At 42.5% G+C, this 18761-nt stretch overlaps 1 protein-coding gene across 1 annotated transcript in view; it reads right to left on the bottom strand.

The window, feature by feature from the left end:
* The window catches only part of LOC127470455 (connector enhancer of kinase suppressor of ras 2-like), a 169022-nt gene extending 156568 nt beyond the window's left edge, over positions 1–12454 (bottom strand). Inside the window, exon 1 of the mRNA XM_051785997.1 lies at positions 12142–12454. Coding sequence (XP_051641957.1) covers positions 12142–12208 — 67 coding nt within the window. The 5' untranslated portion in view covers positions 12209–12454. The remainder of the gene's footprint in view (positions 1–12141) is intronic.
* Positions 12455–18761: the final 6307 nt, after the last annotated feature.

Here is an 18761-nt window from a genome sequence, read left to right on the forward strand (position 1 = left end):
GGTTGCCCAGAGAAGCTGTGGCTGCCCCAACCCTGGAAGTGTCCCAGACTAGGTTGGACAGGGCTTGGAGCAACCTGGGGTAGTGGAAGGTGTCCCTGCCCATGGAGGGGATGGGATGGGATGAGTTTTATTGTCCCTTCCAACCCAAACCATGTTGTGATTCCGTGCTCAGAACATCCGTACTCAGGGAATTCACACCAAGTCACCGCGGGGCAACAGGAACCCCCAGCACACACACGTTTAGGAGACAGGACAATTTACCACCCAAAAACCAGTGCAATATAAAACATTTTCTGAAAATGAGTCCTGAAAGCTGTTTGCTACTCTGAGCATGTTTCAAACCAAGCAACCCCAGTAACCTGACAGGCATCACGTGTGCTCTGGGAATGCTGTGAGGCACAACGGGCAGGAAGGAGCTCCCACTCAAGAGGGAGCCATCCGGAAGGCCTCGATTCTCTCATCAAAAAGACATTTTTCTTGTATTTTTGTAACAATTATCTAATGATTCCCAACCCATATGCTTGCACCAGATGTCTGAACCTTCGCAGGCCAAATCGTATTTATTCCCGCAGACGAACCACTTCATATTACTTAATAATAATGCTCAGGATCATTATTATAATTCTCATCACTTCAAATCCAAACACAGCAAATATGATGAATAACATGCCTCGATTTTCCCCCTTGATTAATGGGCTATATGTGTGCACAAAAACACTTCAGCCTTGAAGATGTGATTTCCCCAGTGAAGCCAGATCTTTCCTGGAGCAGTTTCCCTGTGCTGTGGAACAATGACTGGAATTCTAAAGTGCAAACAGCCACAATGAAACTTTTTGCTACAGATGCTAATGGTATTAATTACCATCTCTCTGCATTTCACCGTGTCTCTCTGTCATTATTAAGAGTCGTTGCTCTTGAAATACTTATCACCTGTAAAACTCAGAGCCTTTATCTGTGTTGTACTTGAAGTTCTTGTATCTCTTGCAGTCCCTACCAACTCTGCCTGCCACTTTAGCAGTCCAAAAATGCCCTGAACCACGGAACACTGGAGCTTTATGTTTAAATATTGCTATATGGGAGACACCAGAGCCACAAAAAGAGTTAATAGTCCACAAGGTAGATAAGGTTGTCATCAGCCTTTGATAGCAAATATTGCTTTGTCCCAGGTTACCTGATCTGATAAAGAGCAGAACCTCCCAGCAGCAGGATGCTGATAATGATCCTGCCTTTCCCCAGGGCCTCTGATCTCAGCAGCTCTGAACTGCCTTGTAAAAGCTGCACAGGGACAATGTCATCCTGCACTGAAATGCCAGCAAGGACTGAAATGTGATTGTCCATTAGAACAGAAATGAAGCACTCAGTGCAGGGAGAACAGGCAGTGCCATCCACCTGCCCCTGTCTGCAGGAGGGGAGGAGGAACAGGTTTTAACATTGCTTTTCAAAGCCTTTTGACTGCTTTCCATCACCTCAGTCTGTTGGGCTCTGTTTAGATCACATGAACATGTACCCTGTTTACATTTTACCCTGTCATCAGGGTAAAAATGCAAATGCCACCGTGATGACTTGGTTTAATACAGATCTAGAAAAATCTAGAAAAACCATGAATACCATATTTACCTTCCCCTCAGTGTATGCACTCCCAGTCTGATGTTCTGCAAACCAGTGCCAGTGCATCTGTTTATAAACATTGCTTTTTGTGTCATGGAATCACAGAGTCCCAGAATGGTTTGGGTGGGAAGGGACCTTAAAGACCATTCAGTCCCACCCCCTGCCATGGGCAGGGACACCTTCCACTAGCCCAAGTTGCTCCAAGCCCTGTCCAACCTGGCCTTGGACACTTCCAGGGATCCAGAGGCAGTCACAGCTTCTCTGGGCAACCTGTGCCAGGGCCTCACCACCCTCACAGAGAAAAATTCCATTCTAATATCCCATTTAAACCTGCCTTCCTACATCTTATGACCATTCCCCCTTGTCCTCTCGGATGCAATTTAGAAACCTTGTTTATTTTTAACTCTCTGAAGAATTTTGAAGCAGTTCCTGTTTCAAAATGTATTTTCTTAGAGTAAGCTGGCCAATGTTTTAACATATTCACCATATGGTCCTTTTTTTTTTTTTCCCTGAGAAATTTGTGGTTTTTCTCTACCCCAAACCCAAAATATGCCAATTCTGTTTTCATTTAAGGAATGCTTAGTCATGGAGCTTCATTACCATGTTTTGGGGCTCGTAGCTGTGGAGTAAAGAAAGCCACTGGTTCCAGAAGAATTAGTGAAGATCTGAGAGACACATATAATTTATTCTGGTATATCTTGAACTGCTATAAAATTATAATAATTATGTTAGCAGGCATGGATGCCTACTAGGGTTAATCAGAGATGCAATTTATTTTCTTCTGCCCTTTCACTGTTGTTGGTTACTTCATTATGAGAACAAGTAGAGACTGTTCCAGGGTGGCACTAACACGGCTTCACAGTTTGCTGTAAGGTTTAATCTTGTCCTTTTATGTGATAGCTTGCCAGTTTGCAAGCAAAAATTGAAATATTGTCTATCATTACCCCTCAAAAGATGGGATATTAATGAGATTTGAAAGAATAATTTCATGAGACTTTCAGCAATTCAAATCAAGTGTGACATCAGATGGTGAGAGAAAAGCAAAGAGCTCTGGGGTGAATCAAGGCAGTCTGACATCACACAGAAGAGTCAGACAGCTTGGCTTCATTTGGAATTTCTGCCTGGATCTATGACATGGAAGCTGGAGATCCATCAAACACATTAATTGGATATTTAAACACCTTTGAAAAACAAGGCCTTTGATAAAAGCACAGGGGTTATGTGGCATTAACTCGTTCCAAATGCCAGGATTCCTCAAATATCAACATCCTACTATTGAAAAAGTTGTTTAGAAAAGAAAATGGGAATATCCAAAATGTTTCAAGAATAAATGGTGTTATTTTGACACCAGAAAAGAGACCTTACTGATGAAGTAACTACAGAACCACCTTTAGAGACATAAAATGTGTGGAACTTAAGAGTCAAAGAGCAGCCCCCAGAAAACAGGGAACAGAAAAGCTTCTTTCCACATTCTCCATGATATTGATGGCTTTGGGAATGATGCAGAGGTTGAACTAAAACACTTCCATTGAACGATCATTTGAGCAATTTGGCTCCTGGTTAAAGCATCTTCTCATTGCTGAGATGCAAATAATGATTTCTGTGCTGCCACAAAAGTCATTGATAACTTGTCCTGAGAATTGTCAGAGAAACAAGAAACAGCTCACATGATGCCCCAGTGCAGCTTTCTTTCAGCAGGTGATGGTTTCCTTACCACATTTCCTAATGTTTTTCAGTCCACTTATGAAAGTCTTGAGAAAGGTTTGCCTCCATTTTTCTAAGAAAATTACAATTTTTTTAACTTTATCTGTCTTTGTATTTTATTTCCTGTGTGAAAATTTCCTGTCTATTTATTATTATAATTTATCTGTTTTATTACTTAGATAATTATTTGTTGTTCTAAATGGGTTATTCACTAACTCTCTTCATCCTCCAAAATTTATTTCTGGAAGAACAGCATTGCTGAGCTACTGCCCACAGTGGATCCATTTTTTTATATGACATTCAAACTCTATTAGTTCTGAACTTCTCTTACATTACTCTGCCTGTTCCCTCTAACTGCATGACACAAATGCAAATTTCAAGGTGATTTTTCTCTGCTTTAAATGTCTTTTTCCTCTGGAAACCATAAAGTCGTGTTTTGTACAGCTAAGGAAAATTCTCAGTGTGACTTGGCAATGAACAATCCAAATCTCTTGGCAATGGGCAATTAAAACCTCTCCTCAGTGCTCTGTAATTTAGGGCATTTTCATTAGGAGCTCATTTTTGATGCTGAGTGATCAATAACAGATTCCTCCATCTGTCTTTCCTGGATTTAGGAATGTGCCCACTGCAGCACATTGCTGGCTACTGTAAGATGTGTTCCTATCCACTGGAAAAGATTTCATAAATAGATGTTGAACTACCCCCCCACACCCCCAGGGAAGCAACAGTTCCCAGCCTGAAAGAGCAATGAGAAGCACCCTGGATATTCACAGGAGGTTTTCATGGAGAACCAGTGGAACATCAGCATTTGCACCTCAAAGCTCCCAGAAGCTCTGCCTGGCTTCTTGAGGCAGGTGGTTTCCCACCTTCTCCTGGATTTTGGATGCAGTTCAATTCCAAATCATGGAGATCTCTCCAAGGTATGCAAGGCTAGAAATTTTTAATGTTAAATTAATGAATTCCCTCGCAATCTGATGGTTACTCCCCACCTCCTTGTGAAAACGGGCCAGAAAATGCTGCTAGAGGGGAATAGGAATAAACAGGAGAGAGACAAAAAGGGAACAGGGGAAGCTGGAGGAGTCAGACCTTAATTCCAGAGATCATTGGATCACTGACAGTCTGAGCTGTCAGATGACACCACTGCCTGCCTGAACTCAGAGATTTCCATGTAAACTGGAGAGCAGAGGAACCCAATGAATCCTTTCTACAGCTGTAGCAGTTTCAGTACACTCACAGAAAACACAGTTCCTGCCTTAAGAACTCCTGAAACCCGTGGAGTTTTTCTTGGTTTTGTACGATTTTTAGAATGAAAGAGGTGGACACGTTTGTAGGGAATAAAGCTGAATGTATTTCAGAAAATTACAGGCTGCTACATTTTTATTTTAAACATACCACCTACGTTAGAACTAAAAAGGCACCACAGTCTTTTACAATCATCTTTTCTGGAAAGCAGTTGGCAGAGGATTTGAGTAGGAAAACCCAAACACTGCATTGGCCTTGAATTCTCCTGAGCTTGTTGCTCCAGGGGGTCAACGAGGGCAAGTGTTGGAGCTGTTGGAGTGTTAGTTAATCAGAAATAATTTCACTTTGATTCCTCACTAGAGCTCTTCACAAATACAACCTCATAATTTTTTCCTCCCTCTAAATCCTGTAATATAACTCCTGAACCTCCACTTTGCAGCTCCTGCCATCACTACTATGGCATTAGGGAAGAGAAGGTCATGTTTGCTAAAATACCTGAACTACAAAAGTAGCATTTAGAAGATATCTACAAAATTATTCTGGGTGGGGGGGATGAATGTATTTTATTGCCCAGTAATATTTGATGCTCTTGTAGTTTATTAAGTAAAATGCTTCATTTAATATCAACAATGTCACTAATTCCACCAGCACAACCACAACCTCCATTTCTGTCAGCATGGCAGGAAATGTTTGCAGAAAGAAGGGCAACAAAAGGATAAATTCTCTCTTTTTTAGCTTTTAAACCCTTGTAGGTGTTAAAAGAACTGTGCAAAAGACAAAATGTAGCAAATTTTTGCTTTCCTGACATGTGCAAGGGTTGTAATATTTGCTGTGCCTCTTGCATCCTTTTCTTCACTGCAAACAGAAATGCAGGAATTCAACCCATTGGAATGAGATGTATGGAAATGTCATTAGGGAGGAACATTTCTTTACTCAAGCCCAGTGTCCAGTTAGAAGATTACCTTGAGGACAGTCCCAAGAGTCCTGGAGCTGCCTTCCAAGAGACAGGAGCTGGAACAGAACTTTGCCTGACACTCCACCATCTAGGCAGTGTTTTTCCAGCATGCACTAAAATGGTAGTTGGAATGTATTTTTCTGCAAAGTTTAATGTTTCTCAAACTGCTTTCCTACAGGAATCCTGTAACACTGAGATGTTCTGTTCTTTTTATAGGAAATACATGTTTCACAAACTGGTAAAAGTGTTCCACACAGAGTTCTCAATGGTATGGTACATGGGGTGGTGTCATTCCTGCCAAAGCAAGGAAAAATTTAGAAATTGGGTTTAGCAGGGCAAGAAAGTCTGGGGAGAGACCATGAAAGTCTCCTATTGCTCAGCAGGATCCAGTGCTTTGCAGTGTCTTGACACACAGCACCTCATTAAGGTGGTCTGAAATTGTCATCCACAGGAGCCAGTTTATTCTGAATTTTGCTTCATGATATGAGACATTGTGAAATAATGGAGAGCTGGAGAAGGTTGATCCCCTCTGGTCCACTCTGTCCTCCCTGCAATGGTCAGAACTGGGAGAAAGTTGGGATTTTGCATAATGTGTCTTAACACATGGTAAAGGTTACAAGACACAGCAGTGCATGACAATGGTGTCTGACTGCTGATATTAAGCTGCAAGACAATAAAGCAAATTTCTTTACATAATGACCTGGAAGATTAGTTACGCTTGATAAACGTGACTTGAGAGACTTTCATTCAGCTCAGACTTCTCCCTGTGAGCAGAATTACCTTTCTTAAAAGGTCTGAATATATCTGCTTTATAGATAGGGAAATTTCAGAATATATTCCTAAATAACCTGATAACAAATACAGACCATTAAACTGCTAAATGTTGCTGAAATCTTTTATGGAGATAGTGCTAATCCAGTTGGTTCTTAGAAGATATATAGACCAGTCTTTAATTGGTCCTCAAAAAGATGGTAGTAAAAATGAGGTAACAGTGATAGGGATGCAGAAATACCTCAGCCAAATAATTCCCATGCAGTATGACAAGTACTGGGGAGGTCTTTGTACAACACCCAGTGTGTAGGCCACGACCCCAGCCATGACTGCACAGCTACTGGGAAGGCACAAATTGGAGTCACAGACTCAGCAAAGGGTTTCCTTGTCCCTCCAGGCTGCCAGTGGTGCACAGGTTGAATTCAAACTGATAACAGCCAAAGCCTTGGGGGCACTGGCTCTTAGTTATCCTGCCAGGCCTCTGAGCTCTGTATGATATTTTAACCTCTCAGGTTGAAAGGAATGGGCTGTTTGTAAAGTGTCAGTAAAAGTAGGACAGGTCTGTGTTTGCTGCTGGGGCTGAAACCCTGATGAACACTCTGAAAGTCTGCTCTCAGGAGGCTGTGCTGTTTGTTCCTCATAAAACACAGCACTAAGATTTTTGAGCTTTAGACATATTGTCCCACAGGTATTCTGGGAGATATAAGCCATGAAATATCCAGGAGGAAGGCAGAGCTGGAATCTCTTCGGGAATGTTTTCACGTGTCAAAGACAAGGGTCATTCCCATGCGAGAAACCATCTCAAAATCTTGCTGAGGTGGTAGAAGCCCTGAGAAGACCTTAGGACACTCTGCTGTGGACAGGCTGGGTACAGAAGCTCTTCCAGAGGGATGTTGGAGCTCTTCTTAATTGTACTCAAAACCGCCTACACAGAATGGCCAAACCTGCCCAGACAGTTCATTCCAACCCTTAAATGTCCTGAACATTAAAAACCTGTTCCCTGAAACCTGATCTTAACCACTGACATTGCAAAGTAGTCAACTCTGAGCTGTGCTCTGCTGACCCTTTTAAAGTGAATAGTTTACAACACTCAACAGTTGTTCCCCAAATTAATTACTAAAAAGTATAAAAATCCAAAACTTGTAAGAGGAATCGGAGGGGAATTGCAGCCAGTTCTGCTTCAGTGACTTCCTAGGGACAACTGGAAACGTGGTGCCAGTGGAACACAGGAATCCAGGGGGGAGCCACAACAGTAAATTGTTTGTTTCAGTTGTAAAACTGGTGAGAGCAGAAGGAAAACAACGAAACCTTCACTTTAGAACTGCTTGGAAATTCAACGGTAATTCTGAGGGCGCCTGCGTTGGTGGCTCAGGTCTCTTCCAAACCCATTTGTCTTTGGGAAGAGCTGAAAAGATGTTATAAACCCTGCATTTTTCTAAATAAGGTATGACCTCGCTTATCCACTCCAGTTCCAAATTGTATCTTGTGGAATTGTGTTCTTGCATTATGGGATTCTGAGGTCAGCAAGGGGGTCAGGGCAGCCAGGTATCACCCGGCTCAGCACCCACAGGGCTGCTTTTGCAGCAGATCATAATATTTAGCTGTGTTTCCAGTACATTCTGAGCTTTTACCAATATTATGTCCTGCAAGCAGAGGAGACTCCCTGGCTATGACACATTGCTCCAGAACAGGTAGTGATCTAATGAAAAGCAAAGGAAGACTGAGAGGGCTTTGCCGGAGCCCTGCGTGATGGGAATGTTAACAAGTCCACTCACGTCATCAGCTTCCCTGCTCCCCCTCCCTCCCTTCCTTTCTCTTTTATGAGCCAGCCTGAAATCAGGGAATTACATGCTAAGGAAAACCCTTCAGCTAAACATATAATTATTCTGCACAGGATCAGTGCAGCACAGTTAATCAGTTTACCAACTGAATTAATTTTTATTTTTTCATGTCTGCATCTCCTGTTGGGAGCAGAGAAATTCTAGACATAAAGATGAAAAAATGGCTTGCAGTTGTGAAATGAGTGTCTAAAGCAGAGCATTCACGATGAGAAACCTCCACTGAAGGCTGTTTGGGGCAGACAAACCTGTCAGTCCCCAAGACTTTGAATCCCAGACTCCATGTGGAGTTATTACTTACAGGTACTTAAGAAATAGCTGGTTTCCTATTTTAATTTTCAGCTGTTCAATAAGATTCCATTCTCTGAAAGTCACAGCTGTATTTCACTGCATTGTGTTTCATTTCATTACATTGGGCTGCTCTGAAAAGTGAGTATTTATTTAAACAGAGGTGTCACTTCCCCGTAAATGAGTTCACATTTTAAATGACCTACTTGCAAACTGCTTCCCTTAGGAAGCACAGCATCTTCAATGCTCTCAGTTGTAAAAGTACAGAGAGTACCTTTTAGACTCTAGCTACAATGGAGACACAATCTAACATGTTTTTATTAATTCAGCAGCACATCAGACCTCCTCTCTGTGCCCCAAGCCCCCAAATTCTGTGCAGGACTCCCAGTGCCTGGTAAAAGAGATGGGCTTTGGTTTTTGAGGGTCACTGAAAACCTGCAAAGTGTCACTGAGTCTCACACTGAGTTCCTGGGCCAAAAAGCAACCAAAGTCTCCAGATAAAACATTCCAAACATACACATTAAAGTCTAGTTTGTCATTTACTCACATTAATATGTTAAAGTTAAAACTGGCCAAATTAGAAACTACTCTGATCCTCACTGCACTTGCAAGTTCTGTGGTCAATATTTGTTTTCCAACAGGGCCACAATGGAATTTGAGCAAGGCAAAGGTTTTTCTTAAAGTACCTTTTGGGTCCTTAGTACATAACCCTAGGAAAACATGTAAGTTATGTAAGAAATGAATGTGTACCAGGGGAAATGCTTGTTCATTTTCTGAAGTAAAACTTTGGAAAATTTGGGGGAGAAAAGAATAGTGACTGAAAACTACTGTTAAAAATCCCTTCAAAATTAACGTTTTCAGCTCCTTCAAAAATATTCTTTTTGACCACAGTGCCTTCTGCTGTGTAACTGCTAAACTTGACAACGTGTTTTTGTGCAAGGGCAATATCTTTAACACAAAAGCACCCAGAGCTTTAACTTCTAGATCCTCTGTGAGCCTCAGGAATCAATTGCTCAAGACTTGCATGGCCTTTTCAGGTTGTCCACACCATCAGCTGCAGTTCCCTAATTGAATTCCAGTTGAATGCTCTCCCCAGAGAGCAACTGTGGATAAATACAAGATGCCAACTTGTCATAATAATGTTCCTTTAAGCCTACCCATTTTTACTTTTTTGTCAAGTAACATTTCCTTAAGGAAAAGAACAGAAGGGTGTCTCCTCTTGTGGGGGGGGCTCGGGCTCTGATTTCAAACTGTAACCAGGACACATTCTGGGTCCCCAGGTCTCAAACCATTAACATCATTTTTGTGGCTTTCTTCCATCTTCTCTATAATTATTTGATGTTGCTGGTACTCACTGCTAGCTACTTTCAAACGTGTACTTTGCTGGGAGATTTTAGAAGTAAGTTACAGTAGCTTAAATAATTATGCCAAGTACAAGTTTAAAAAGCGCCTTGCTCTCATTTCCCTCTGAAATAGATTATAATTTACAGTCTGTACAGATAAAAAAATATTGAATATGTATTTTAAGCCCCCCAAAAGGCATATTACACTTGCAATATTTTTTATATTGATTATTAACATGTTGCTATCAATAGTAAAGATAATATTGCTCATTCATAAAGTGGTGATTTTTTTTAAAATGTCTTCAATGTATTCTTTATTGCTGTCAAAGAATTGTACCTTTCAGAATAGAAGAAAAAATTACCTTATCACTGAAATTTGGACCTCTCTGACACATGGATTGAGCAGGATGACTGTACCCGATGGAGCTGAGCTACAGAACATGGGGAAATACAGGAAAATGGGCCACAATTGGGCAAATTTTTTGCCATGCAAGGTGTTTACAAGTAGTTTTAAACTAATTCTGGTCCACTGCCATTTGTGTGGGTCGGGTCTTTTCTTTGGCTGCAACTGAACTATGCACTGGAAAAGGCAAATAGTGGGATAAAAAAGGGGTTTGTAATAGTAATGTGGGGAAAATGGACTAAAGGGCAGCTGCCCTGTTTGTGGGTCTGCAGCTCATGTCACCAAGGAAAATATTGATGTTTTAAATACTCCAATGTTCGTTGCATTATCCTTATTTATGCCTAAGCCCAGAGGCAGAGCACTGGCAATCCTGCCTACTCCAGACGTCCCTATGGATGTGAGATGCAGTCTGGTAGAGAAATCCTACTGTCAGGCACCTCCAGACACTTCAAACCTTGTGTTTGTGTGACCTTCTTGCTTCCCATGGCATGCACTGCACATCATGGATTAGTGTTGCCCAGGATGTAACCAGTTGGCAATAAAAAGGATAAAAAAGTAGCAGGAAGTATTTTTAAACGTAGCAACAAGTATTCTACACACTTTGACATTTAATTTACATTACAATTCAAGTAATGAGTTAAAAAGCAGAAGGATCTGTCAACTTTTTAACTCTTTTATGTGCTGAAAATAAAGGTGTGGATCAGAAAGCTCTCCTCTGTGCATACATTAGGATCTGCTATCAGGTAATGACCCCGGAGCCTGGGAATCAATCCTGCATCTAAAGGTTTCAGGATCCATCCCAATGACCTGCTTAAGCCCTCCCAATTACCCTGAGTTCCCAAACACCTGAGAAACAAAGTACATACATTCCCCTCGATCCCATTTGCTTCCCAATACTCTGTGCCTGTAAAAAAATAATTAGCTCATACTGGTAACGTGTCTGATGACCACCCAAACAGCCCAATTTCAGGGAAGTATGGGAATGTAGCTCAGCAAAATGAGATCAGAACCCTTCCCTTATTCATGACAGCACTCTGAAAGCTTTAAGGACATTACAGTGGGCATCCAATTCAGCCCCCCGATAAGTTAGTAATCACATTACAGAAATCATTTGCACGGGTAACACACCCCCCAGATTTGCACCTCTTGTCCTTATGTAACAGAGATCCCCCGTGGCAGGAATTGTCTCCAAGACAGACAGCTCATCAGAAGCTCTGTAAGACAACACTAATGCATCCCACCGTGGGAATACATCCCCCCCCACGCCGGAGAAATTCAAACCACTCATCATCAGGAGCAATCCCCCCTTCCCCCTCCCATCCATCCCGGTGTGTTTGCAGCACAGCCGAGCATTGTCAGGCACAACATGTCAGAGCTGACGGCTGTGTTGGGAAACTGCGAATGTGCAGGGAAATCATCCTTCCTGCCAACTTATCCCGACGAGTTTCCCCGAGCTCAGCCCTGCTCTGCCCACGGTGCCCGCGGCACAGGGGCACACGGGAGCCTCGGGCACCCGGCTGGGAAGGCTGGACACATCAGGACGTGTCACTAAAGGAGCAGGACCCCTCGGTCCAGCCACGGGCACCTCACGCTCCTTGTGGTACCCGAAACTACAGCCGAGTGCTGCACAGCCACTGCATCAGATCACCTGATATGAGCAAACCAGACCTAATCAGGGCAAATTTAAAGCAGCCAAACATCACGACGTTCCTCTGTGAGAGGCAGTGATGGAGCCCTGAGACACAAACACTTTCTGTCTGCATTCCCCAGCAAACGCATCTGATCCCACTCCGCTCTCGGCAGCGATTCCAACAACGTGCTGCACAGCTTAACCAGCCTTGCTCAGCCTGTCTGTAACAACTACTGAGCAAGGCAGCACACGGATTATCACAACTGAATAAACTCTTCCCAAAACAAAGAATGCCAGAGCAGATATGGAAATTGCAAGGATCCAAAGTAGAGACAATACACGGTAATAAATGATCCTACCTTTCATCCAATCCACTACTTGCTTGGGCGTCCACTTGCTAATAGGTTCCATAACGAGAGCCATCATCAGATCACTTTATCATTCACACCAAAATCAGGGAAAAAAGGAGAGGAAAAACGTATCAGAGCATGGCTGGGCTAAGAGGGCTGTCGGATTTTACAGTGCAGTTCAAAGAGAAGATGATGCTTTGTCCCTCCAGGTTTCTCCTGCACTGATTCAGTAATGTATAAAATTACACTGCTTGATCAGCTCTGGCACCTCCCCCACTGCACACAGCCTGCAACACCCGGAGCTGCGAGCCAGGAAATGGTGCAGTACGTATGGACTCACTTACCAAAGCTCTACCCACTGATCCACTTATTGCTCTGGCACAAATATATCAGCATATTACACCGAGCGCGAGCCACGCTGGAGCCGCTCCAGACACCGAGTTTTAAGGAGCTTTATTCCAACGAGCTCTGGGATCTTCAGCAGGGAAAATGTCACTACTGTAACTTGATAGCAGATTGTCTTGGCTTCATTGTGGATATGCTGACTGTCACTCAGCTCAAAGTGAAGACAGAAACATCAGAATATCACTTGGCATCTGGCAAAATGCTGAGCAGCTCCATCCTCACAATGCGAAATGTTGCTGGAGTCTTGCACTATATAATCAGGCAATTCAGAATGTCAAACACAGTATGAAAAGTCTTACCCAAGAAAAAAACTACTGGAAGAAAACTCTTTTTTTCTGGCCACATTCAGAGCCAGGATATTTCCTCCTATGAGCTGCTCATTGTGTAGTGAAAGAATGACAGCACTGAGGAGTCAATTTGTACTCCTACAGCACTTTAGATAGACAAGTAGAGCATGTATTTTGACTCTTAGCACTGGGACCACTAGTCAATCTCTCCCTTTTGTTATGAAGGAAGAAATGTTTTAAATATTCCTAATCCTGAAGTTTAGTACCTTTCTGACAGATGAAGGTGAAACCTTTTACTGAGATGTGCCAAGCAGCGTTTTTTCGGCCCCATTTGTGACTCTCTGTACCTCCTGCAGCACAAGTTTTGCATCCTGTGGTTCAGGAGGTGCATTCTGACTCTGAACCATTGTCTGAGATCTGCAGCCCTACCCTTTTATGTCAGGGGAGAAAACTCGGATTCCAGAAAAAGCGGTAGAACAAAGCAGTTCCACCTTTCTCTTGAGTGATCTTTCCTCTGTGCCCTTTTCTTCCCACGCTGCTCCCAGTTCCCCCAGCACATCAGGGGAAGAGGATGATGCTGTTCCTATGTCTGCTCCCCTCCACTGGGGCTGGGTTAAAGCACACAGGCTGAGATCTGTCCTCTGTTTCCCATCCATATGGGAGAACATGAAATACAAATGAATATTTAACAGATATACACAGGATGGTTTGGGTTGGGAGGGACCTTAAAATCATCCAGTTCCATCCCCCTGCCATGGGCAGGGACACCTTCCACTATCCCAGGTTGCTCCAAACCCTGTCCTACCTGGCCTTGGACACTTCCAGGGATTCAGGGACAGCCACAGCTTCTCTGGGCAGCCTGTGCCAGGGCTTCATCACCCTCACAGCCAAGAATTCCTTCCCAGTATCCCATCTAACCCTGCCCTCTGGCAGTGTATGCTCTGCCCTTCAGGATTCTTGTTTATACAGTTAAGGATGCAGACAGGCCTCCCCTTCCACCCCCCCATAATGTCTCCAAAGAGCTGTACCATTCTCAGCTCACTGATGCACTCTAACCTTTTTTATTTTTCTTTTGCTTTGGGAAATAGTGTGATTAGTATTCTGTGATGCAGTTGGAGTGCTCAGAGCACAGATCTCCTTTACAAAAGGATTCACATCAATTCTCCAAGAAGACTGAACAGGATGTCAGCTTCCTCTCTGAGTTTTGGGAGACCACTTTCAGTAGCTTTAGTTCTGTCCAAATAGCTGTTTACAATGGACATAATAATGACAAAGCTTTCAAAGGCACAGTATTTCTCTTTTTAGGCTATAGTGGGCCAGAATTGAGAATAAATATTTCTATTAGCTATTGGAAATTGTACAAGTTGTTTGGGGGCTATTCTTTCTTAAAATTCTTAATTTAAGTTCAATACAAGCATGGAAGAATTTGAGAGAAGCTATGCTGGTTGTGAGCTTGGTATTTTGGCACAATTACATGAAAAAAAAATCCCAAATCTTTGTTCACAAAGCCTAGCCATGACATGAAAAAATCTTCATTCATGATTGTTTGGACTATTTCCCCAATTCCTGCCATTTGACAGACATTATGTCAATGCCCTTTTGTCTCACATTTCCTACCCGGGCTTGACTAGGCAGACTTTTGTATATATTCTGACATATTTTTGAAAGAGGATGGAGCCTGAATTCAAAGCCCATCAATGTCAGTGAGCATACTTCCACTCATTTGAATTGTCCTTGGATGAAAAAAGAGGTCCAAAATTATTATTTTGGAATCAGGACTTCTCTTTCCAGGATGAGAACTTTCGAAGTCTTTTGTGTCCTGTTACTGAAGCTCCTCCTGACAAGGATGGTTTGCATCTTCCTTTATTCAGGCTGCTATGGTTTTAGTTCAGGTAGTAACTATAATTTATCTGAAAGAACTTGGCTATCAGATAATCTGTGATTTCTTTATTAGTAGTACTAGTCATGGTTTGTCTGTATTTTGGGTTTCTGCAACCTTCAGGACAACTGTCTATTTTTTGTTCTACATGGAATAAAATATTTACAGCTGTTAAAAACAGTAACTCTGTTTCTCTCTTTCCTGAGCAGATGATTAATTCAGCTTCATTCTCCATTGCAGAGATCAGTGCACATGGCCCTGCTTTGTCACCAATCCCTCCAACCCCAGAGAAATGTTCCTTCAACTCCTCCCATGGCATTGTCACCGTGGCAGCCCATGGATGGTTGTACCTGGGCATTTCCTCTGCTTCTTGTTTTGTTGTTTCAAGATTTATTCCTCCCACCCACGAGAATGTCACAGAACATGAGAAGCCTTGTCTGGATCAGAAAAGGAGCCTGTGATGGACCACGGGACTCAGGAATGGATTCACCTGAGCAAGAGCTGAGGCCAAACAGAGGCGAGATGTGTTCAGACTATTCCTGAACAAGGAATACAAATACAAGGCAGTTCAGAGCCCTTTTTAATACATTGTGCCAGCTGAGGTAATGACTTTGAAATGAGTAACCATAGAATGTGCCACCCATTGCACTGAGCCACTGCCCTCATTCCTGACAGGTTCCAAACGAAGCCGTGTTGGAGTGAAACCACCTCCCTCACAGTTCTTGTCAGCCATGGGCCACTGTAGTGAAATCAGGTTTCAAAAGTCACCAAACAGGGAACTTTTAAAAAAAAAATAAGCAAAGCTCTGTAATCTGTAATCCCTGAAGCTATTCCATGTGTTTTTCTGCCCGTTTATTGCAAGGCTTCTGCTCAGATCTATCCCCCAGTCTCCCCAGCACCGCTTCCTAATGCCGACATAAAAGCAACAATGCATTCCCATGACTGTGTTTTTCTTCCAGGCTGAATGTAGCAAATCAAGAGAAAAAAGATCAAGGAACATCTTTCTCACTATTATTCTATCTAGGTCATGTAAATGAGCAGTACTTTCTGACTGAAGTCTGCATAAGCATCAGAGAGAAGTCAGGTTTGCGACAGCGAAAGGAAATGGAGCCTTCACCAAACCCTGCAACCTTGTTGTCAAAGGCCTCTGTAAAATAATCTGGTGATTGCAGGCCATAATCATCACTATCCTCCTTGACAGCAAAGGCCTGAGGCCCAACAGGCTGGTGGAAATGTTTGAGTCCCTCCTTCTTCCCAGCAATAACGCTGGTAGTGCTCTAGGTTTTGAGCACTGCCTGGTATCTCTGGGATTGCTAATTAAACCATCATTCTCTGGATTTTCATGGTCACTGTGGGAGGCACTTAAATGTTCTTGCGTGTTTCATAGCCAGTGATAACTTTCCAATTAAGGATTAAGCTCAAATCTGGTAACAAAGTCAGTCCAACACATAGAACAATCATAAATTTCTGGCAGTTTTCATTTGCTGACAATTATTCTCATATTCTTTGATGAAGAAATAGCCCATATGTTGTGAAATAAGTCCTTTATCAGCAAGTTAGTTCAATAAAATCTTGACATGGCATTTGATGTCCATTATAGAAAAACAGGAGCATGCAGTTCCAGATTAAATAAGTCATGAATGCCCTGGGAAAGTGGTATGTAATGTTGTAACTTAGGACATCTATAATTTATATTATTAATGGAAATGTAAGCAAAATCCCTAAGGAAATGACTGTTGGACTCTTGGTTATCTTTAAAGTTTTTTATCATGTAACATTCATATATTATACAGCTGCTTTTTGTGGAAGAATTTTTAAAAAAGGACGAAGTTAAATTACTAGTTTTGCTGAGTTCTGTTCTAAGCCAGGTTCTGCCTGGTGCTGCCTCCACCTACCCTCTTCTTTTCCTCATAACCCTGAAACCCTTGTTTCAAAGATGGAGGGCAAGAAAATAGCCTTTGGTGGATCTGTATGAGAGAAATAAAGCCTGTGCTGGGAGGAACAAACCCCCAGCTTAGGCTGTGATAGGGATCAACAGATCTTCCTATTTAATGATAAACCTTTGCCTTACTTAACCCCGGGTTTAGTGGCTGGGGTTTGACTGCCAGAAGAGCTGGAGGATGATCCTGTGCTTGGAGCATCCTGTACAGGGGCTGGAAGGAATGGGAAGGTAGGATCACTCCCAGCTTCCAAAAAGGATCAACGAGAAGGTGCTACATGATCCATCAGTCCCCTACATGATCCATCAGTCCTCTACATGATCCATCAGTCCTTCAGGTGGATATTGCTGTGTCCAGAGCAGCTGTGGCTGCCCCATCCCTGAAGTGTTCCAGGCCAGGCTGGGCAGGGCTTGGAGCAACCTGCTCTGATGGAAGGTGTCTCTGCCAAGGAATGGGATGGGCTTTACGATCCCCTCCAACCCAAACCATTCCATAATTCCCTGATTCTGCTGCCGGAGATTTTTGCCCAGTGGAGGCATCAGCCCTTATTGTCCTCTCTGGAAGTCCCCGGGCTGTGACCCCTCGGCGAGGGGCTCCCGATGCCGCGGGCAGCCCCCCCAGCCCGCGGGGCCGGGAGAGGATGAGGATGGAGTTCCACATTCTGGAGTGCCATCTACTGGCACCGCACCCGTGCTCAGCCTCCACCGAGCCCCGAGACGCTGTCTGTGGGCACTCAGCAGCCTCCTTCTTAATAAACACCAATTAATTAATCAATTAAATAAATAAATCTGATTTTCACTGCTGATGTTTATTTTTACATAGACTCACAGTATTTCTTCCCCAGGATTGCAGTTCTCTGCTCTTCAGTCACAGGTATTAATATTCCAGGTTGTTTTACATGGAGCCTCATTAGAAATTTATATTTTTCACGCTCCATTAGGTGATATAACTGTTTTATTAATGTGTGTTAGTCATAATTCATGATACTTTACATTAATTTGGTATTAAAACACCCTTGACAAATGGTTTGGAAATCTGGGCTAACATTACAACAATGCAAGAAATGCTCAGTTTTTTCAGAACTGTAGAGAAATTGTATCATAATTACTTGCTAAAAAATATGTCTTCACATCACTGAGATGTTTTTTGTGCTTTTTTCTTAGTATATTTTAGTGTTCATGTAAGGTCCTACTCTGCCATCTCTTGAGACTGAAGTCCTCTATGAAGCCACAAAACATGTATACCATGGACAGACACTGCAAATTTTATCCTGTCCTGCATCACTCTCTTCCTGATATCATCTATTATTTCAGAAGTTGCCCTCCAGGTATCTTGCAATCAATAGAAATTTATATAAAACAAATTCTCTAGGTTACATATCTCTGGGAAGAAAAGAGCACTTTTTGCAGCCACATTCAGAGTTTTAAATGCAACTTATGTGTGTTATTGTCAAAAAATTAACCTGAATAATTTAATTCTTTTCTAATATAAATGCATTGACTTCAGTGAAGAGACTGTGAAGTTACAACTGGGATAAATTCTTCCCAGAGACGACGAACTCTGAGTTCTTTGACTCAGAAAACAAACGTTTTTCTGAGCAGAGAATACTGAAATATTTTAAAATTAAGGGAAACAGGTCATTGCTTTTAGTGTGCTTGCCAACACCACCAACATGTTTACAAGTTCCCAACAGCTCCAAATAAGAGGGAGAGCTCCAATCTGTGAATCTTCAAAGCTGAAATACAAGAAGAAAGACTCTTGAAGAAGTGCCAGGGAAATAGGCTCCCATCTTGCCAAGGAAAGGGATGTTTTCATATGGAGATTTGTGCCACCACAACCAGTCTCAGCTTCCTCTCTGAATAAACTTCATGAGGTCACAGACATTTGGGAAAATCTGAACTTTGAGCTGCTGGGAAGCACGGGATTGGTAATGCAGGGGCCTCATCTGCTGAATTTATCTCTTCAGTTTGCCATCATTAGTTTGGTACAAACTGCAGAAAGGTCTTTTGTTATCATTTCCCTGCTCAGAATTCCCCAGGGAATAACTATAAAGTTCTGCTAAATTCAGAATTGACTGGAGAGGAACAGGAAAATATTTTGCAGCAAGCCTGTTTGAGT

This window comes from Manacus candei, unplaced genomic scaffold (genome assembly GCF_025592945.1).
Source record: "Manacus candei isolate 608988 ecotype Guabito, Panama unplaced genomic scaffold, ASM2559294v1 h1tg000003l, whole genome shotgun sequence".
Classification (NCBI taxonomy): domain Eukaryota; kingdom Metazoa; phylum Chordata; class Aves; order Passeriformes; family Pipridae; genus Manacus; species Manacus candei.